We start from the raw sequence: 22,926 nt of genomic DNA on the forward strand, positions 1-22,926 counted from the left end.
GTGAGAATTACTCATAAATATGGATGGCAAAAATAAAATAAAAATACAAAAAACAAAAACACACACACACACGAAAAACACACAAAAAAAAACCCCAATAACAAAGACCTGAGTGACGTCAACTTCGTTCTATCTATAAATTCAATACCTCAGCCTATCAATGGAATAATGTTTGCCTTTCTTTCTCTCTTTCCTTTTCATTTTTATTTACATATTTCATTTATATATCATCTTATGTCTTTTGTTTTCTTTTCAATTGGATTCAATAGTCTGATGTCACGTCGCCCAGCAACGGCGGTCATCGTGGTTCTAAACAAAGAAAAGCGGTACTTTTTATTCTTCATGCTGGCTAGAACTTTTTTATATTTCTTGTGATCAGAATGTGTAAAAGTCAAAACATGATCAGATTTATAATGGTTTTTTTTTTCCCCTCTTGATACGCTTTTATGCTCGTCGGAGAAATATTTCATAAGGGCGTCCGGCATTGTTCCGATAGTTAAGAGCCAGTTACTAAGTTACTATGCGTCATTACGAGGGAAGTGACGTTACGACCGTTGAAGCGTATTAAAACAAATGAACTAAATAAATAAATTTGTTAAGGTTTTTAAACTTTATGCAAACTCTAGATATACACTGGGCCAATTCAAGCGAGAGAAAGTGAACTAACAACAAAAGTTGAAGGATTTTGAAAATATCATTTAATCCCTTAAGACTTATTTTATTCATTATTTTATCTATTTATTTACTAATTTAGTTTTGAAAAGGGAGGGGGGAGGGGGGGGGGGTGGGGGCGTCAATGATTGTCTTTTTTTTTCTTTATATTTCTTTCTTTCTTGTTTTGTTTCTTTGTTGTTGTTTTTTTCTTCTTTGTATTTTTTAAGCAAACCAAAAGATAGCCGATCCGTTTACCGAACTTAATTATAAACTCATTCTTTACTATCTAAATAGTTGTGAATGGTTTTTGTCTTACATCAGTGCCTGCTCCACAATAAGTCTCATTGAGCTCGTTTAAAGAGTGTTTCCATTACGGGACAGTTTGGCTCAGCGGTATGGTCTTTGCTTCGTACCCGAAAGGTACCGAGTTCGACTATCCGCCGCGTTGTGTGGCCTTGAGCAAGTCACCTAGCCTTAGCTCACTTTGCGGTGCTGTACTGCGGCTGACGCCTGGGTTATTCCAGTCTTCCCTTGGAATAGACCCTAAAGAAAAATTTCCCCTTAGGGATGAATAAAGGGAATTTATTATTATTATTATTATTATTAATGAGTTCATGACATATTCCGGTTGTAAACTGGTAGACAGCAGATTGGTCGCTATCGATCAAAATGTCAGCGCACACGGCATGCGATGTTGGAGGAGGAGTAGGAGGAGATGACGATGATGATGATGATGATGATGATGATGATGATGATGATGATGATGATGATGATGATGATGATGATGATGATGATGATGATGACGAAAAGAAGAAGAAGAAGAAGAAGAAGAAGAAGAAGAAGAAGAAGAAGAAGAAGAAGAAGAAGAAGAAGAAGAAGAAGAAGAAGAAGAAGAAGAAGAAGAAGAGAGAAAAATACTTATTCAACCTCTATGTTATGCTAATTATTTCTTGACTCTACCCCCCACCCCCCCTACCGCCCTTTGCTCCAAATCACGTAAACAAACAGCAGAGAGAAGTGGACTCCAGTCTTCAATACAAAAATATACCATATCTACTAAATGCCCAAAATGCACTGCGAAGTCACATTATGTCAAACGCGTGTTTCCTTAGCAACATGACGTCACCCTGCCAATCCAGCCTGTCAACTGATTGCATCATATCTTCGTCAAATTCGGCTCCCTCAACTTCATCCCTTTACCTTTCTATGTCTTCTTCATCATCATCATCGCTACCGTTATCGTCTACGTCGTTATCATCATCATCACCATCATCATCATCAATATCATCAGCAGCAGCAGCATCGTCGTCGACAACATTGCCATCTTCTCCTTTCTTATCGCTTCAACTTCCGGTTCCGCCATTACCAAAATCATCAGTCAATACTGCCGCAGCAAGTGACATCCCATCCGTGTCTGGTTCAACTGTTGCCACATCTACCTTTGTCGAATCGAAACATTGCTACAGTAACACCAACTCATTCCAGTAAATGTACAATCCAGAACTGCTACAATCTAAAACACACCGGAACAAGTGTGTATGAAATTACGTTGCCAGACAATACAAGAAAAAAAAATACCAGAAAAATTCCAGCCAAAAAAACCCCAGAAAAGCAACAAATACATTCTAGATATACATTATATGGACCAGCAAAATGAACTCTACAACACAGTGTCACGTTTGTATAGCCTATAATAAAACATTTTTCTTTAAATTGTGTGATTTACAAAAGAAATCTGAATAATAAATGTGCTGGTTGGTTCGTAACGAATGAGACGATTCTCATATGATTGGTAAGAAGAGGGTTAAGGAAGTTCAATGAAGGAGTTTTTTTCTTACAAAATGAGCCGAGTTGCAAGGAAGCTCCAAGTTAAAGAGTTTTTGGCAGGATGAAACGGGCTGGAAGGAAGCTCCAGAGTTTTTGGCAGGATGAAACGGGCTGGAAGGAAGCTCCAGAGTTTTTGGCAGGATGTACTGGGTTGGAAGGAAGCTCCAGAGTTTTTGGCAGGATGTACTGGGTTGGAAGGAAGCTCCAGGTTAAAGAGTTTTTTGGCAGGATGTACTGGGTTGGAAGAAAGCTCCATTTTAAAGAGTTTTTGACCGCAACGGTGAAGGACTCAGTAGGAGTTTTGCAGATGACTGGGTTGGAAGAAAGCTCCAGTTAAAGAGTTTTTGACCAGAAGAACCGGGTTGCAAGGAAGCTCAATGTTGAGGAGTTTTTGACAAGATGAACTGGGTTGCAAGGAAGCTCCAGAATATTGACCGGGTTGCAAGGAAGCTCTAAGTTAAAGAGTTTTTGACCAAAAGAACCGGGTTGCAAGGAAGCTCTATGGAAAATAGTTTTTGACCAGATGAGCGATATCTGAAGGACGAGTTTTCTGGCCGTTTAAAATTTTAAAAAAATCAAAGTACGGCAAAGGGATTCAATGTAATATTTCATCTGGAACCAAGGTGGGAACTATTAGTGTGTTTGTACGGCTATGTGGTCTAGAGGTATAACACTCGCTTTCGGATCGGAAGGTCCTGGGTTCGAGCCTCGCTCGGTGCATAGTTAAGTCCTTGGAAAAGGCTCTTTACTCACATTCTCTCACCGTACTCATGTGTAAAATGAGTACCTGGCTGTAAACACCGTTGTCTCTGTCCGAAAAAAAAAACCTATTAATATCGCCTAACAGGCGTCATGTCCCGTCCTACATGTTAAGTGTTGGTGTTGGCCAGGGACCCTTTGTAACGCGCTTTGAGAACGTTTAGTGGATATTGCGCTATATAAAAAAGCTCAATTATTTTAGTCTAGTGACCACATAGCGGATAAATATTTTTTAAATTACGCCTTCGGCCACAGTGTCATGAGATGGCATCGCTTAGGCATGTCACTAAATAATAATATGTGACCCCTCGTCTGAAAACGGTATTATGTCGGGATGGACCAGGTGCTAAAAAATCATATTATAGTTAAACTGGTCAAAAATTTGAAACGTTGGTATTTAGCACAGTAAAATATGATATTCCTTCTTCTCCATAAAGCATATAAACTCAATTTAAGCATGAAATTAATGGCTACAAATTCCATTTTCAGGATCTTAATCATCCCGACTTAATACCGTTTTGAGACGAAGGGTCACATATAGATAATACACCAAACAAGATGTCTGATGCCAACAGGAATCACACGTGTTATCCCAAGTGAGCACGTAGGGGGTTCATGACCTCGCCCAAAGAATTACTTCAATTTATATCCGGCCTGATATAACATGATATATAGTAACGCTGACCTGGTATTTTGTCAAAAATATGGAATGGTGTTATGATTTTTTTTTCAATTGTAAATTTTTATTTGCAGACGCATTGAAACTCTTTTTTCTCTTTTGCAATTAATTATTAAAACCTTGACTTCAATAGTTGCAGTCTTCCTGTGATGCAACGTATACATAATATGTGCAGGTCTGACATCTGAACCCAATTATAGTCCTGGTTTAACATATTTGTGACCCTTCGCCTCAAAACGGAATTAAGTCGGGTTGGTTAAGAGGTTGAAAATTGAATTTATAGCCAGAAAAATCAGACTTGTGTTGAGTTTGTATGTTTTATTGAGGAGAATGGATACCATTTTTTAAGGTGCTAATGCCAACAATTTATACTTTTGACCAGTTTAACATTTAATTCGGCTTTTAAGCATCTGGTTCGTTCCGACATAATACCGTTTTGAGACGATGGGCCACATATGTACAGGTCTGACATCCGAACCCACTTATGGCCCTAGTTTAACATTGTTGTGATGGACAATATTTTGCGTCATTTTTTTTTAGATTTCCATTACAACAATGAGCCCATAATGAATTAGCTTATCAGACCTGCAAATAAGTGCACGTCGCTGTGATGTGATGGCAACTTGTCTAATAATAACATCATTTCATGAAACCTTAACGATAAGATTTTTCTGTGCAATAAAATCAGCATGAAATATTTAATGTTACAAATTATTCATCATAATATTATCATTATGTATTATCATTCACTCTTCTTACTTCCATTTCCCTTTTTCGCAATACAATAAAACTTAATCAAATAAAGATCAATTGTTTTTTTTTTCTTTATTATTAAAATAATACCTACTTGCGGCTATGTGGTTTTGTGGTATGACACTCGCTTTCGGATCGGAAGGTCCTGAGTTCGAGCCTCGCGCTCAGCGCATAGTTGAGTCCTTGGAGAATTCTCTTTACTCACTTTCTCTCACCGTACTCAGGTGTAAAATGACTACCTGGCCATCAACAGCGTTGTCTTTGTCCGAAAAATTGTAATATCGCCTAATAGGCGTCATGTCTCGTCCTACATGTTAAATGTTGCTGTTGACCAGGTACCCCTCGTAAAGCGCTTTGAGCACATTTAGTGGATATTGCTCTATATATAGCTCTAATTTTAGATTTTAAAAAATTGAATTGAGCTCTTATATAGCGCAATATCCACTAAACATGCTCAAAGCGCTCTACAAAGGTTCCCTGACTAACAGCAACACGTAACATAAAGAACGACACATGACGCCTGTTTGGCGATATAATACATTATTGCCCTTAAATGGTTTACATCATCATATTTACAGGATCGATGGCAGTCTGTCATGGTGAATGGTGTTCAGTCAGAACATGTTTTACTAAACTTTGGAGTGCCACAAGGCGCTGTTCTTGGCCCGGTCCTTTTTACTGTAAATATGCAGCCCCTTTCTCGTGTGATATCCAGATTCAATCTGTTATCATTTTTATGCAGATGATACGCAAATTTATAATTCAGTACCCCTAAGTAATTTACAATTGTGACCCATCGTCTCAAAATGGTATTATGTAGGAACGAACCATATGCCAAGAAGCCGAATTAAATGTTAAACTGATCAAAAATATAAATTGTTGTCATTCGAACCATTAAATATGGTATCCATTCTCCTCAATAAAACATACAAACTCAACACAAGTCTGATATTTCTGGTTATGAATTCAATTTTCAACATCTTAACCAACCCGACTTAATACCGTTTAGAGGCGGAGGGTCACAATTCTTAATACAACGAATTTCGAGCTGTTTTTAATGAGATTAAATCTTGGATGTACCATAACAAGTTAAAATTAAATGATAGTAAAACTGAGATTTTAATGTGTGGAAGGTCGAGTATCCTTAAATAGGTAAATAAATCACATATTACTCTCGGAAATAGCACAATAGACTTTTCAAATAAAGCAAAAAAAAAAAAAAAATTGGCGTCATCCTTGATAAAGATCTTTCCATGACAAGCCACGTGAATAACACCATACAATCTATGTACATAGAAATGAAAAAAAAAAAACAACCAAAAGTCGTCATTTAATACCGAAGCATATATAATAACAACAATAATAATAATAATAATAATAATAATAATAATAAATAATAATAATAATAATAATAATAATAATAATAATATCAATAATAATAATGATAATAATAATAATAATAATAATAATAATAATAATATAATAATGATAACGATAATAATAATAATAATAATAACAACAACAACAACAACAACAACAACAACAATGATAATAATAATAATAATAATAATAATAATAATAATAATAATAATAATAATAATAATAATAAGAAGAAGAAGAAGAAGAAGAAGAAGAAGAAGAAGAAGAAGAAGAAGAAGAAGAAGTAATAAACAAAAATGCATATCATTACACTATGCCATTATTAACATCCGTTACGTTACAGCCTTGACCCTGACATTCTAAACCTACCATGTCATCCTATCCCAGAACCAAGGCCGCTCAAGTGTGTGTGTTGACATCTGACACACAAACACTACGTTCCATCACAAACAGGAAACACACTTAAACACACATGTCTCGTCTAAACTCTAAACCCTTGGATGCTGAAAACCACTAGACTATTATTGCCGATGGGTTATTTCTTACATCTTTAGTTTCAAGTCCAAGGTTTGTTTTGATTTCCTTCATCGTTGGAGTAAACATTGTAGTAGTAATTACTCTCACATTAATGATCACTCCATTTCAAAATTATCACCGTCCATTCTTCAAACTTCTGGATTAATTTATTGGATTTTGTTTCAACGGGTAAATTTGACAATTGTTTCTATTCTTTTCGTGTTTTTATTTATTTATTTATTTTTTTTACGCACCATATAGATAGTATGCGCTTGGCTAAGAAGCTCATAACATTGCCATCCGGAAGTATAACGGACCAACACACAAAATGTGTGTATCCATGAACGTTTATAGTCAGGTTAATACAGTTCAGTGAGCATTACTCATAAACGCGGATGGCAAAAATCAATAACAAAAACCCGAGTGACGTCATCTTCGAACTATCTATACTATGCACTATTCATTGTTTCATATTCCGCGCATTTGGCACTTCTGAGTAACCTAGTGAAAGATTATTTTTATTGACAATATTATAGCAAGCTTTTTATACATGAAGGACGTGCCGAATATTTCTATGCAGTAGGTCTGGTATTATTTAGTAATGTATAATTTATTTTTTCATTTGGTTGTAGTTGTTGTCTGAAGAAGGGTTTTGAGCCCGAAACATTCAGTGTTTGTTATTTTGTTCTATTTTGAAGCTGATAAAATATTCATTTTCATCTTTTTATTTATTACTCTTTATACAACACAGTTTCTAGCTTAACATCACATAATAATAATAATAATAATAATAATAATAATAATAATAATAATAATAATAATAATAATAATAATAATAATAATAATAATAATAATGAGTCTTATCTTATCTGATTCTGAGTTATCGGACTTGTAAAGAAACTATTTTTAGATTTCGAAGAATTCCTCCGCATTCTCAAGGATCATTTTCTCGGATCCAATTTTCTCAGGAAAGACTTTCCGTGTTGCCAGGTTGGCGAACTTTCCACCAAATTGGCGGGGATGGCGGATTTTTTATGATTTGTATACCTTTAAAAAAAGTGAAAGAATAGCAATCTAGTATAATTATTTCTTCTCCCCCATAAAGTGACTTTTAGGAACACCTATTGTGCATGTACTGTTGGTCAAGATCTATATTACAAAACCTAATTCAGATTAACCGAAGATGAAAGCAATATCCTACAGTCTAACAGTTCCTTCCTTCCCGGGTTCCATCTCTTTCCAGAGGTCGGATGTCATGGCCTTCCATCCTTCACGGTCCATTGCAGCCTCGTTACAGTCTGCCATGCGCCGTCCTGTAGCTTCCTTGATGCCATCTGTCCAGGATTTCCTTTGTCTTCTCTGCCTCTCTTTCCTTCAATTCTTCCCTCCATTATCCTTTTTTCGAGACTATCATGTCTTCGCATATGTCCAAAATATGACAGCTTTTTGTGCTTCACAGTCAAAAGAAGTTCTTTTTGTTTTTGGCCCATTAGGTCGAGGACTTCGATGTTTGTTTTTCTTGCTGTCCAAGGTATTTTCAGTATTCTCCTGTACGTCCACATCTCAAAAGCTTCAATACGTTGTTCTGTCTGTGTGGTTAGTGTCCACGTTTCACAACCATAAAAGAAAATGGACCACACATAGCATTTGGTGCATCTCATTCGTGTTCTGATGGAGATATTTGTGTTGTTGAGGATTGGCTTTAGTTTCATGAACGCATTTTTGGCCAGCATTATTCGTCTCCTGATCTCTTTGTCAGACTTTGCATCGGATGTTACCAACTGCCCCAAGTACGTGAACTCCTTTACTTGTTCCACTGGACACTCTTCTATTTCTATATCTATTTCTATGGGCTCTTTCTTTTTTGTTATCACCATTGTTTTTGTCTTCTTCGCATTCATAACAGCCCCTTTTTTTTACTCTCTTCGTTCACTTTTGAAAGTAGCTTCTGTAGGCCTTCCTTACTTTCCGCCAACAGGACAGTATCGTCAGCGTAACGTAGATTGTTGATGTTGTGGCCACCAACCTTCAACGCTTGTGCTGTTTCTACTTGCCGAAAAATAGACTCTGTGTATAAATTAAACAAGCAAGGAGACATAACACATCCCCGGCGCACTCCTTTCTTGATTTCAATTGCATCTGTTGTATCTGCCTGCACTTTTATCTGAGCCTTTTGCTGCCAGTACAGATTAGCGATTAGAGCCACATCATTCTCTTCCACACCTATTGCCACAAGGTCCTGGATAAGTTTCTGATGACTAACAGAATCAAATGCCTTTGAGTAGTCGATAAAACAGGCATATATGTCTTTTTGGACCTCTAAGTATTTTTCTGACAGGATTTTTAAGTCGAAAATTGCCTCCCTGGTGCCACTGTTCTTTTTGAATCCAGTTTGCTGTTCTGAAATCTCACGATCTACTTTTGACGAGATTCTTTTCAGGATTATTGTCAGGAGGAGTTTCAGTAGATGGCACATAAGACTGATTGTTCTGTAGTCCGAACAGTTACTCCCGCTCAAAAAAATCGAAAATCCGAATCTTCATGCCTTTAAAAAGGAAAGTTTTAAAAAGGTGAATAGCGTTTAGTAACATAATTTTAATTCTGAGACAATACACTATTGTTGATTATTAGCGTTTTAAATCAAATAGCGTTTTTTTTTTTTGGGCGGATTATGGGAAAATATCTCAGGTGAAGTAGGATAAAGTTGGTGGATTTTGGCGGATTTCTGGAATAAAGTTGGCGCAATTTTTGCAAGGCACCTGGCAAACCTGATTACTTTGCGGTTGCCATTTGCCATATTGGTATTGTTATTGCTCAGTTTTTCCAAATCGTTGAAAACTCAAGGCGTAGAACAATTAACATTTCATTTACATATTTATAACATACTTCATCGGTTTTGTGATTTTGATTAATTAGACTGTATGACCATTTTCATTTTTTTTGTTTAAATCAAAACAAATGGTTGAAAATGCTCGCTTTTCTTGTAATGAATATCTGATTCTTAGTCTTAGTATCTGGACAATGACAATGTGAATGTGTTCTCCAAATTAGCTTGAATTCGAGATACAATTACAATGGTCTAATTTTACACAGGTATGTTCGTTTTCTTACAATAATATTGTTATTATAATTTATGATGATTACTTTCGATAGGCGTTGATGTATTTAAAACAATGATCAGGCAGGTTTGTGCAGCCTAGTGAGTTGTCGTTGATAGAAATCCATTGGTTGAACTATTGAATACAACTCACGATGTTTTCTTTTTCGGCCAAAGACTTGTCTTTTGACGTAATGTTTTGATCAGTGTCAGGCTATAAGTTAACAGTGGCTCCGGTTCTAGTCTCAGGCTGTAATTAACTATGGCTACGATCAGACGAATGACAATTTATGAGTAAGAGTATTTATCACTATCACAGTACTGTATGTTGGCATACTAATGAAGGAATTGCATAGCGACATCATAAATGACAACGCCATGCTTATTGTTCAATCCCTTGTGACAAGCACCAGATAATAGCCATAGACTCTCCCCCCCCCTCCCCCATACCCTACCATGTTATCCTGCTTGCCCTTGATGGTGTGTGTGTGTGTGTGTGTGTGTTTAAGGGAGTACTCAAGAGTAAATGAATTCATTATTTTGTCAACAAAAAGGCATAAATAAAACTCTAGGTGACCAGGATGCACAAACATGAGATCACATAGATAGTATGCGCTTGACTAAGAAACTCACAACATTGCCATCTGGAAATATAAGGGACCAACTCACAAAACTATGTATAACCGTGAACGTTTATAGTCTGGTGAATGCAGTTTAGTGAGATTTTCTCATAGAGATGGATGGCAAAAAAAAAAAAAACAACAAAAAAAAAAAAAAAAACAATAACAAAGACCTGAGTGACGTCCCCTACCTACTATCTATAGAAGGAACGAAATTGACGTCACTCAGCTTTTTGCGTTTTTAACCAGCAAGCAATTTTTACGAGAAGTTCTCACTAAATTGTATCAATTATAGCCTGTTCCACAACCTGTGCACACACATTGACTTATATCTTTACAACCGTCTGATGGATTTTCATTGAAAATTGGCTCGAACACAAGAATTGTTCGTGACATAAAGCCGATTTTTTTTCATTGGTTACAGTTTACAGTACCATACTTTGGGATCTTTCTTCTTTACGGTATATAAAAAATGAAGGGTCTGGATGAGTGAACAAATCGATGGTTTACTATAACAGTTTTATACCCCGTGAATCATGTTTTGATTACAATCACTGAACTCCCCACAGGCTTGACCAGGGGTTTACTTTTCACTAGATTCATGTGCACTTCTCACTGACATTGCCACCTTGAATTCAAAATAACACAGCAAATTGTACACTTTGTTCTCCAGAGAGCCCTCTAGACTCCTGCAAGGACTGTATCAGACCTGATAGTTCCAGGCCAACTAGTTAATCAAGAATTGAAGTGAGTAGAAAAGTGCCTGTTTTTATTCTATATCATCTTCTGGCACTTTTATACTCACTTGATTTCTTGTTATCTGTATCTGTATGGTTGGCACTGAAGAAACCAATGGTCTGGTTGTATTTCAGCGGCGTCCTCATTGGGCGCGGACCCATGTCAGTCGGGCCTTGAAATCGTTTAGGTGTGGTGCCATGATGACCAGTTCATCCAGCCTATTCCACTCCGAGATAATTGTAATGAAGAAAGAATTTCTGTAGTTTTGTGCTCTTGTCTGTGGGATTTTGAAGCAGTTCGAATTGTTTGTGCATATCTCTCAATGGGGTTTTCGGTTATGTGGTTGGCAAAAGTGAGTGCTCGGATTTTTCTTTTGTTTGGTCGTTATCATCAACATAAGTGCCTGCTCCTCTCGCTTTTCTGAATTAATATTCACCTGGTTAAAAACCCTTTAAAAAAAAAAAAAAAAAAGCAATATAAATATTATAAAAATACATTTGTATGCATATCACATGTGTTTATGTATTTATCGTTTTTATTATGGACTGAAGAAGGGTTTAGAGCCGGAATTGTGCTGTACATGCATTTGGTATTTTGTTGTTCTTTTTTGAAGCTGTTATATAATTCATTTTTGTTTATTGCTTTTTTTTTTTAGTAGTAGTTGCGCTGTAATATGTTATCATGCCATATATTTTGTCACCTACAGCATAAAATATGGCAGCTAAATATGATGACATGGCCCTTCCCCAAGGCAGTGATAGGGATAAAATGATGGGTTTATACCTGCGTCAAGTTCCCGGAACAGAGAACCTGTATCTCAAAATTGGTTACTTCATGAGAATGAGATTCTGGGATCCAATCAATGCCCTGATAAACCAAATCAAGTGAGTTATTACTACATTTTTTATAAAAAGTGAGCTTTTATATAGCGCAATATCCACTAAATGTGCTCAAAGCGCTTTACAAGGGGTCCCTGGCCAACAGCAACATTTAACATTTAGGCCGGGACATGACGCCTGTAAGGCGATGTTATAATTTTTTCGGACAGAGATAACGCTGTTAACGGTCAGGTTCTCATTTTACACCTGAGTACGGTGAGAGAATGTGAGTAAAGAGCCTTCTCCAAGGACTCAACTATGCGCCGAGCGAGGCTTGAACCCAGGACCTTCCGATCAGAAAGCGAGTGTCATACCACAAGACCACATAGCCGCTGATAATGAGTATATGAGAATATAGTGCTAATAATGATAATTTGCACAACAAAATTAATCAAATTGAAAAGACACCCCCCTCCCCCCCCCCCCATCCTCCCGGATGAATAACAAAACAAAACAGATTTTTAAAATTGTGTGTTATGTATGCTTCATTTAACTTAGAATTGTGTGTAGGAGAAAGTCATTAGAGAAAGTGAGTGGGCAGGCACTTATGTTGATAATAACAAGAAATACAGTGGGTAGAAAAGTGCCAGAAGACAATAGAGAATAAAAATTTTGCGGCGTTTGGGGTTTGAACCCTACTATTTGAGCCCCCCCATCGCCGCAAAGTTTTAATTCTTTATTGTTTTCTGGCTTTTTTCCACTCACTTCATTTCTTGTTATTATCATCATAAGTGCCTGCTCCACTCACTTTTCTGGATCAATATTCATCCCCAATATTGGAGCTTACTCAATGTCTCAATCGTCTCTATTTTATATGTTTGTGTTGAGTATAGAACTATTAAGCATTACTACTGGCTTGTAAGCAAACTTCGCTGCATTTGTGTGTTCAGCCCATGAATACAATCAAGAAGTCGGAGATAAACTCAACTGGGTGGGGTTCTTGGCCTCCCATAGTGGCAGGGTGGCACTTACTGTGTCTTCTATCCCCTTATATCTGTTTTCCAATTTTCTTTCTGTCTTTGTCATGGAATGAGATTACTTGGTTTTACCCTGGCCCTAGCTCTAGTGCTTGGCTGGGAGGGAAATAGTCAAATGCATAGAGTTATTGTTTTGGGAGATGATATTTTTTTCCTTGTAAATCATCTCTCTGTTATTTATTGTTATATTTGTTATTTTGAATGTATAATGTAAGCATTTGAGTGTATTCCTCTTAGTGGGATCTTGTGCTGGTGTCAGGATGAGACATTTAGGTGATCTCAAACTAAGTACATCGATGGTGTGCTCTTGGAATCTACACCTGATCCCTATTTGTTCCAGTTCCCCTTTGTCTTACCTTTTCTTGGGTGCTTTAATTGTAATTTTAGAATTTTACTGTCCAATTTTCTACCTTTTTACTGGCTCTGATATGACCTAAATGTGTTGCAAGTGCTGTAAAACCCTTAAAAACAAAACAAAACAAAAAAAAGATAAACTCAAGATAGATACCTACAACGTTTGATACCACTTTTATTGGAGTGATGGGTATTCAATCGTAGATCGCCCCTCTCGTGGCCAGGCAGAGTTGTCATAACAGTAGGGTTATGAGTTTGAGCCCCCATTGCTGCAAACATTTTATTCACTACTATTGTCTTCTGGCACTTTTCTACTCACTTCATTTCTTGTAGAGGAAAGTAGGAAAGCAGCATTTAATATAGAAGAAATAAATCTTTTAAGGAGTGTCCATTTCTATAACAAATTTAATCGTTTTCCATTGTGTGTGCTTCTCAATGCTTTTAAAATTTCTTTTCATTCGTAAATTTAACTATCATTTTTATACTAGCACGTCTCGATTTTACTCATCACTGTTGGTTGGTTATGTGTGCTCATGTGTAAGGAGTGCCTTTCCTGAGCTAGAGTTATGAGCTCATTATCACCCATCTGATCACTGACAACTCTCCTTTTGTGCTTGGTTTGGTTATAAGACAATACACCCTACTGTTGAGCTACTGACACAGTTTTAAAAAAAAAAAACGACAGAAAACGCAAAAAAAATTGAGCCTTTGCCTAGAGCAATATCCACTAAACATGCTCAAAACGCTTGACGAAGGGTCCCTGGTCAAAAGAAGCACTTGACATGCAGACAAGACATGGTACCTGTTTTGCGATATTACAAATTCTTTCTGACATAGACAATGCTGATAATGGCCAATCACTCATTTTACACCCGAGTACAGTGAGAGAATGTGAGTAAAGAGCCTTTTCCAAGAACTCAACTATTCACCGCTCAAAGCAGGGCTCAAACCCTGGGTCTCAAGGCTAGTGTCAGACCACTAGACTGCATAGCCGCACATTTAATTCCCCCCCCTCCCCCCCACCAGTTTTGGTTGCTCAGTTATAGCGGGTTTTTTTTTGTCTGGTCCTGTTATCTTTATAGAGAGGTTGCTCTTTATGAGCTATGTGGTTATGTGGTCTTGTGGTATACACTCGCTTTCGGATCGGAAGGTCCTGGGTTCAAGCCTTGCTCTGCGCATAGTTTAGTCCTTGGAAAACGAATCTTTACTCAAATTCTGACTGTACACAGGTGTAAAATGAGTACCTAGCCGTTAACAGCATTGTCTCTGTCCGAAAAAAATTGTAATATCGCCTAACAGGCGTCATGTCTCATTCTACACGTTAAGTGTTGCTGTTGGCTTGGGACCCCTTGTAAAGCATGTTTAGTGGATATTACGCTATATAAACTCTCAAGTATTTAAAGCTCAAGTATCTATGGTTATTATATTACATTTTAATTATCATAATTGTCGTCATCATCTGCATGGCTGCATGGCTTAGCAGAATTAATGGTCTTTTCTTCATATCCAAAATGTCTGTTCTGTGTGGCCTTGAGCAAGTCACCTTGCAGTGTGGCACTGCGGCTGATATTAGGGTTATTCCAGTCTCCCCTTTGGGGATGAAAAAAGGGAATTTTATCATCAATCATCATCATATTTTATTTATCACCATCATCACAATATTCCTCATCTTCATCAACATCATCATAATCATCATTATCAACATAAATATCATTATCATCATCATCATCATTCCTCTCACTATTTTGTTATACATAAGTTAATCATGGGTGCAAGAGTGCCGGCTACAGCCGTTGTGACAAGAAACTTAACAAATTACTGCATTATAACCTTTGGATTAAACATACAAAAATTGTGGACTACTATTATGAAGACTAGATGCTGAGAACAAGACTTCAAATGACGAGGTAATCTTGCAGGCTTTTTCAGATTATATGTCTGGTCATAAGTAGACTTGCAGGCTTTTTGAGGTCCAGTTGCTTGCACCCATAGTTAATGTTTATTTATTATTGAGCTACATCTTCATGGTACTAAATGTTAATTATCGATGCCAACTATAATATCTTCACAAGGAATGCTCACTCACATACTGACTACCTCGAACTATACTCCTATATGTTGAATCTGATGGACACATACATAAAAACAGAGGAGACGCATATGGAAAATCGCAATAATATGATCTTCAACCTGAACTTAATCAAGGTGAGTACTGTTTCGTCAATTGATTTAATTAATTGTTAAATGATCATTTCCACTTCCAATTTTATCCCTTGTTCAATCTGGTAAATTTTCCACTTTGTCACTGATTTCACATCCCATCGTAAGTGACATTTTGTTGCTTTAATGATATCTGAAATACGTCATATATTTTGTACATATTTAATTAAAAAACATTTTAAAAAAAAATTGAGCTTTTATATACTAAATGTGCTCAAAGCGTTTTACAAGGGGTCTCTGGCTAACAGCATCATTTAACATTTAGGACGGGACATGATAAATCGGAATATCCTGGGGTCGACCCTCGCTCGGCGCATAGTTGAGTCCTTGGAAAAGACTCTTTACTCACATTCTCTCACCATACTCAGGTGTAAAATGAGTACCTGGCTGTTAACAGCGTTGTCTTTGTTTGAAAAAAAAAATTGTAATATCGCCTAACATGCGTCATGTCTTGTTCTACACGTTGTTGTTGGTCAGGGACCCTTTGTAAAGCGCTTTGAGCATGTTTAGTAGATATTTCTCTGTATAAAAGCTCAAGTGTTTTATTTTTAAAAAGATTTTTTTGAATCTTTAAATATTTTAAAAAATGCTCTTTTTTAAACTCTAGGAAACAGCATCCCTGATTTTTTTTGTCCAACATAATTATGATTGGATGGGGGGGGGGGGGGGGGGGCGGGGGGTTCTGATAGTTCAGTTGATAGAGCACTCGCTTCACAATCAAAGGAACCGAGGTCAATCCTGGGTGCAGTTTGAGATTTTTTTGTGACCCCCACCCCCCTGTCCATCCAGCAGTGATTAGTTAGCTGGGCCCTTTAGATTGAGTAGAAAGTACTTGGCGATAGACTTGTGTCCTATCCAAAGGATAGCAAGCAATTGCTATTGTCTGATTCACACTATTGATACCGGGATAAACTCTGGCTCCATGGGCCTAATGGCTCTGAAATTCTATTTTTAAAAATTTTGTGAATCACAGCTTAGCATTTACTTAAACTGAACTATAATAATAATAATATATCTTTATTGTCCTAAAAAAAGTGGCAATTTGTCATTTGGTTACACATTTATAACAATACAATATTGACATAGACACACTCACACAGATGCACACTAGTAACATAGTAGTCATCGAAAAAAAAAAACCCCAAAAAAAACAAAAAACAAAAAAAAAAACAACAAACAAACCGGCATCAACAACAACATCATCATCATCATCATCATCAACATCATCATCATCTTTGTCCTTTTATATTATAATGAATTGAATGTTTTGTTTTTAATAAATCTCCTTTTTTTTTGTTTAGAAGTATGGACTTAAGGGGACAGCATGGCTCAGTAGTACGGTCTTTGCTTCGTACCCGAAAGGTACCAAGTTCGATCACCCGCCGCTGCGCTGTGTGGCCTTGAGCAAGTCATCTCGCCTTAGCTCAGTTTGCGGCGCTGCACTGCGGCTGATGCCTGGGTTATTCCAGTCTTCTATTGGAATAGACCCTAGAGACAAATTTCCCCTGTGGGACGAATAAAGCACTGCTGATGGTTTTCCTCTGATCTGCGGAAATCCGCAATGTTGGAGTCAGAGGAGGAATTTTCTCTTTTAAAGAAATTACAATTCCTCCAGTCGTACTCGCAGTGAGAGACTTGATGTGTGGTGGAACAATAAATATGTGCAATTTCCCCACTCTCCGGAGGTTTACTAGATTATCAATGATTTGTTTATCATCTCAATTTCTCAAAAAATGGGGGTTAGTGCAGTAAAGATAGGCAATCAAAATTTTCCTCCTTTTTCATTTTATGTTGCGATCAGCAATGATAAAGGGAATTTTATTTTTATCTTTATTTATTTTATAAGATTTGAACATAGTGATCATTTTCTATTCATCCAGTCGTCCTTTGTTTCTTACTCAGCTGTCTTTGTACTTATCTAAACTGAACTTTGTCCTTTTATATTATAATGAATGTTTTATTTTGAATAAAGCTCCGTTTTTTTTTTTTTAGAAGTGTAGACTTACATTTGAAGATAATGATCATTTTCTATTCATCCAGTCGTCCTTCGCGTGTTACCCCATTGCCTTTGTTAATGAGCTGAGAAGATGTCTCCAGAGAGAGCAGCAATTGTTGACGACTCATTATGGAGTGGATACAGATTTTAGCAGGGTAAGTGTCTGTGTGGAAGATAAGTCGTTTGATTGGAGGAATTGGATTGTGTTTAGCTGACAAGCCTTCCGCTTTTGGTGGAATCATTCCTATTTCCACTCTTCCTTTTTGTACTATTCCGTCATTGACTCTAAAATTCAGATTATCAAAAATTTATGATGATAATGTTAAGAATAAAAAAGATCAAAGAGGGTGGGGGGGGGGGGGGGGGAGTTGAAAGAGGTGAAATTCCTATTTTTTTTGGTCTTAAATTCCTATTTTCAGGCGTTCTGGTTCCACTTTTGGAATGTAAAGGGTTGGCATGTCTGGATTGTGTTTAGCTGACAAACCTAATATCATTTCCATGTGGTCTTGACAGGGGGCGAAGTGGTTGAGTAGTTAAGGCATTGCACTGTGACCCGGAAGATCCCGGTTTCATTTTTTTTTCCTTGGTCAATGCACAATTTGGACAACATGGCTGATTCCTGATATCTTGTTTGATGATTTATCTATATTCCTTTGTGGAATGCCTAGGCGATGATATCTTAAGATGTTGTGGCTGAAGGCATAATTGTTATTTTTTTTTTTTTGTGGTATGACTACTCATTTTCGGAAAAGTTAGAAAAAGTTGTATTATCGCATAGCAGGCATCATGTCTAGTTCTACATGTTTAGTGTTGCTGTTGGTCCAGTACCCCTTGTAAAGCGCTTCGACAACATTTAGTGGATGTTGCGCTATATAAAAGCTCAAGGTTTTTTGTGTTTGTTGTAGTCCTTCAAACATTATGCCTAAGTCTATGCATTCAGTTGGTATCACCTTTAAAAAGCAGCTAAACCATTGCAACCACTCCTTACTATTTGGATCAGACATTAGACAATCACAAAGATCTGCCTGTCAAATCTTACACAGTCAGCTACACTATTTCTGCCAGGTGTACAGAAAGCTCAATTAACCCTCTCCTTACCAACTGTAGGAAAATCGTCACATTAATTACGATACAAACAACATTTTTCTTATTCAATTTACTTGTGTACATCATGAAATTTAAAGAAAATGAACAGTGTGTTGTATAGAGCATGTTTTGCTAAAGAAAATATGTATCGCAAGAATATTACTGCTATTGTGTCTTAGTGATAAAAAACCTTTTTTGTGTTAGTTGGGTGTGAAGTTTTGGGGAAAATCTTGAAAATGGCTGGTAAGGAGAGGGTTAAAGAGAGTACAGCCTCACCCAATAATCTCATTTCGTACAGATGAATGTAATGTACGCTCTTTGCTCAAGCAAGTCATTTGTCACAAGACTCCCTTAATTAACTAGTAGATTTTTGACCAATCAAAACATGGAATTTGTGACACACCTTCACATGGCTCGGACAAACATAGTTGGTTGTTTATAAGCAATAACGTGAATGAAATCGACCTCTCTCTGAACGTTGTTATTGTTTTTATACCACAGAAATGGGTGACTAGTTATCACACGATTTTCTCTATCATATTATAAACGTTTATGTTTACACATAGTTTTCTGTGTTAGTTCTATTGATCCAGCTGGAGAACAGTGGATATTTTACTTAGACACATACCATCGATAGTAAAGCCTGCGTAGTTCGCTTTGTTAACCAATCACTGTCATTGTTTACATTGTGACGGATGTCCGAGATGCATGGTTATCTAGGTGTCTATTGTATGTAAACTTTAGTTAGTTTTACCTTATATTCTAAAATGATTTTCTACAAATTTTGTTCAAAATTTCTAGTTGTTTAACACTTCCTGTCACCTTTTTATTTTTATTCCAGAATGGCTTTGAGCTGCCATTATTCTCAAGTCACAGTGACCAGGAACTAGCTCAAGATTGTCAGGACATGGTATTGTTATTTTATTTTTTAATGAATTCGTTCTCCAGAGCGATAATAAATCACCATGATGGGTTTTAACGGGTTTTTCAACCAGTAGATAGGGGCTTGATTTATATTGGATTCCTTGAAGAGGAGGGATGATGACAGATAGGACGATAGAAGAGACTTGATTGCCAATGTCGGAAATACATCTTAATCATGATTGATTTATTGTCTGTTCTGCCTTTTCATATATTGTTCCAGAGGAAGCTTAATTAAATTACCAAAATCAAGAGGTGCCTATATGAGTCAATAAAATGTGTAGTAAAATAAAGAGAGTAAAAATGATTCTTATTAATTCTCTCGAGTTCATATGCGTGGAAAATTGAACAAATTTGTTCGATTTTCAATGATGGTGAACTCGACAGAGTTAAAGATAGTAAACAAAGTAAACAACATCTCAGCTTTTGGCCTTCTTTAGATAAACCTAAGAGGAAGATTAATTAAATTACTAAAATGTAAAGGGAGTAAAAATGACTATTACATACCTGCCTACTTTTACGGATCGTTCGTAACTGTTATGGAAATTAGGTAACAATTTCGGACATACAGAAATGGAAGAAATATTACAGATTTTGATTTCACAGCAATTTGGTCTTAGTATTAGAGAGAGAAAAAAACAATTATTTTTTTCTTTTAAGTTCCCGCAGTTATCAAAGAAAGAACAAAAATGTTCCCTTAAAGTTATAAAGGCTACTGCTCAGTTCACGCTCATGATAGCTTAGTCGATTGCCAGCTCGTATATTTTACGTATAGAAGGTTGTAGATACGCAGTATGTAAAAAAAAAAATTGTTGTTGTTGTTAATTGGTGGAGTATTACTAAAATTGTACCATTTATTACTGATGAATTTTGTGTTGGCTACTGATTTTGAAATGTTCAAGTAGACAGGTATGCTATTATAAAAGATACAAAAGAAAAGTAAACGGCGTCTCGGCCTTTGGTCTTTTCATCTTTGGTAAACCTAAAGAAGGCCAAAGGCCGAAATGCCGTTTACTTTTTTTTTTGGTATCTTTTATAAGAGTAATTTTTACTCCCTTTATTTTACCTTTATGCGGCTTTGTGGTCTTTTGGTATGACACTCGCTTTTGGATCGGAAGGTCCTGGGTTCAAGTCTCGCTCAGTGCATAGTTGAGTCCTTGGAAATGGCTTTTTACTCACATTATCTCACCGTACTCAGGTGTAAAATGACTACCTGGCTGTTAACAGTGTTTTATCTCTGTCCAAAAAAAATTGTAATACCGCCTAACAGGCGTCGTGTCCTGTCCTAAGTGTTAAGTGTTGCTGTTGGTCAGGGACCCATTGTAAAGCACTTTGAGCATGTTTTAGTGGATATTACGCTGTATAAAAGCTCAATTATAATTATTAAATTACAGTTCACTCCGCTTAATCGCACATAGGTTAATCTTAATCGCACACTCCGCTTAATCGACACACTAACCCGAACTCTAGAGGGTGTGCGATTAAGGGGAGTCGACTGTACAATTTATATTCTTTTCAACCTGCCTTTTCATTTTTTTTTTGTTTTTATTTTTAGGAGCAAGACGACCGCGTTCCCTGTAATCCTCTTGGAGTCGACTTAGGATTTTTGGACCAGATTGAGGATGGATACTTTGTGAGAAATACAGTTTAAAACTCGAATATCACCAAGAGGGGGGTTTACAAAAATAGCTCAGTTGGTAGAGCACTTGCTTCACATGCAAAGGGACAGAGATCGATCCCAGGTGAAGTCGAGATTTGAGATTTGGAGGCAGCATGGCTGAGCGGTACGGTCTTTGCCTCGTACCAGAAAGGGTGCGGAGTTCGATCATCTACTGCTGCGTTGTGTGGCCTTAACCCATTCCTTACCAGCCATTTAACAGAATTTTCCCTAAAATGTCACACCCACCAGACACAAAAATAGTTTTTTCTTACTCAAACTGAAAATCAAGAGATACATTCTATGCATAATATCGATCAGCAAAATGAACTCTACAACACAGTGTCACGTTTTTATAGCTATAATAAAACATTTTTTCTTTAAATTGTGTGATTTACAAAAGAAATCTGAATGTTAAAAGTGCTGGTTGGATCGTAACGAATGTGACGATTTTCCTATGGGTAGTAAGGAGAGGGTTAAGGACGTCACGTCGCCATCGCTCAATTTGCGACGCTGCACTACGGCCGACGCTTGGGTTATTCCAGTCTCCACTTAGAATACAAACCCAAGAGACAAATTTCCCCTAAGGGATGAATAATTTTATTTAATTAATTTTTTTTAACCCCTTGTTCTCCCAGCAGTGATTGGATAGTTGGATCTATTAAAAAAAATAACCAAAACAAAACTTGAACTTTTATATAGCGCAATATCCACTAAACGTGATCTAAGCGCTTTACAAAGTTTCAAAGTTTATTCAATCTTAGGCTTTCGCCAATAAATCAACAATTTGATGCCAACATACAAAGGGTCTCTGACCAACAGCAACACGTGACTCGTAGGACAAGACGTGACGACTGTAATGCAATATTACAATATTTTTATTTTCCCGACAGAGCGCTTTTTACGACCAGGTACTCATTTTACACCTGAGTATGGTGAGAGAATGTGAGTAAAGAGCCTTTTCCAAGGAGTCAACTGTGCGTCGAGCGTGGTTCGAATCCAGGACCTTCGAATCCGGAAGAAAGTGTCATTCCACAAGACCACTTAGCCGCACATAGATCTGGCGAACGTGCTTTGCGATAGACTAGGGCAAAGGATTCCAAGCAAAAAAAACAAAACAAAACAGAAATACATTTCCTCATTCTGATAATTAAAACACTTAACTCATTATTCTTCATCTTCAAGTTCATCTGAATATGATACCCGATTCACATTGTAAGTCACAATTGAAAAAAAAAAATTAAAAAAGTAGTCCTTCAGAGCCATTTGGCTAGTGGAGCCAGAGCTTATCCCAGTTTTCATAGCGCAAAACAGACAATAGCAATTGCTTGCTATCCTTTGGATAGGATACTAGTTTAAAGTACCATCCGTCAAATCTAACGTGACTCAGCTGCCCATTTACTGCTGGGTGGACAGGTGGTGGGGGGGGGGGGGGGGTTGTCAGAAAATAATCTCAACTGCACCCAGGGATTGATCTTGACCCTTTTCGCGCATGAGGCGAGTGCTCTACCAACTGAGCTATCGGGACCTCCAAGTCACAATTGAGGTTTATAAAACTTCACACCCAACTATCACAAAAATAGATTTTTTATCACTCTGACATAATAGCAGTTAATTTCTTGTGAAACATGCTCTACAACACACTGTTCATTTTCTTTAAATTTTATGATGTACAAAAGAAATTTGAATAAGAAAAATGTTGGTTGTATCGTAAAGAATGTGATGATTTTCCTATAGTTGGTAAGGAGAGGGTTAAGGAAATCTGAGGTTTTTCTCCTGCTTAATTAACCCTACCACAATCTACCAGTTTTTAA

At 36.9% G+C, this 22,926-nt stretch overlaps 2 protein-coding genes across 10 annotated transcripts in view; both read left to right on the forward strand.

The window, feature by feature from the left end:
* LOC144977778 (uncharacterized) overlaps positions 1-4,723 on the forward strand; it is a 76,986-nt gene extending 72,263 nt beyond the window's left edge. For all 4 annotated transcript variants that reach the window (XM_078923170.1, XM_078923171.1, XM_078923172.1 and 1 more), the window contains one exon: positions 1,663-4,723. In XM_078923170.1, coding sequence (XP_078779296.1) covers positions 1,663-2,142 — 480 coding nt within the window. In that variant the 3' untranslated portion in view covers positions 2,143-4,723. The remainder of the gene's footprint in view (positions 1-1,662) is intronic.
* Positions 4,724-6,427: 1,704 nt separating this feature from the next.
* LOC144978140 (uncharacterized) overlaps positions 6,428-22,926 on the forward strand; it is a 51,192-nt gene continuing 34,693 nt past the window's right edge. The window contains exons 1-7 of one of the 6 annotated variants that reach the window (XM_078923806.1): positions 6,458-6,619; positions 10,959-11,032; positions 11,730-11,907; positions 15,305-15,437; positions 17,493-17,603; positions 19,376-19,444; positions 21,011-21,088. In XM_078923806.1, coding sequence (XP_078779932.1) covers positions 11,738-11,907; positions 15,305-15,437; positions 17,493-17,603; positions 19,376-19,444; positions 21,011-21,088 — 561 coding nt within the window. In that variant the 5' untranslated portion in view covers positions 6,458-6,619; positions 10,959-11,032; positions 11,730-11,737. Of the gene's footprint in view, positions 6,758-9,332; positions 9,662-10,958; positions 11,033-11,729; positions 11,908-15,304; positions 15,438-17,492; positions 17,604-19,375; positions 19,445-21,010; positions 21,089-22,926 lie in introns of those variants that run through there. The other 5 variants (XM_078923805.1, XM_078923802.1, XM_078923804.1 and 2 more) reach the window with 5 other exon arrangements.

The sequence above is a fragment of the Berghia stephanieae genome, chromosome 8 (assembly GCF_034508935.2).
Source record: "Berghia stephanieae isolate SIO BIC M18660-M18661 chromosome 8, UCSD_Bste_1.3, whole genome shotgun sequence".
NCBI lineage: Eukaryota > Metazoa > Mollusca > Gastropoda > Nudibranchia > Aeolidiidae > Berghia > Berghia stephanieae.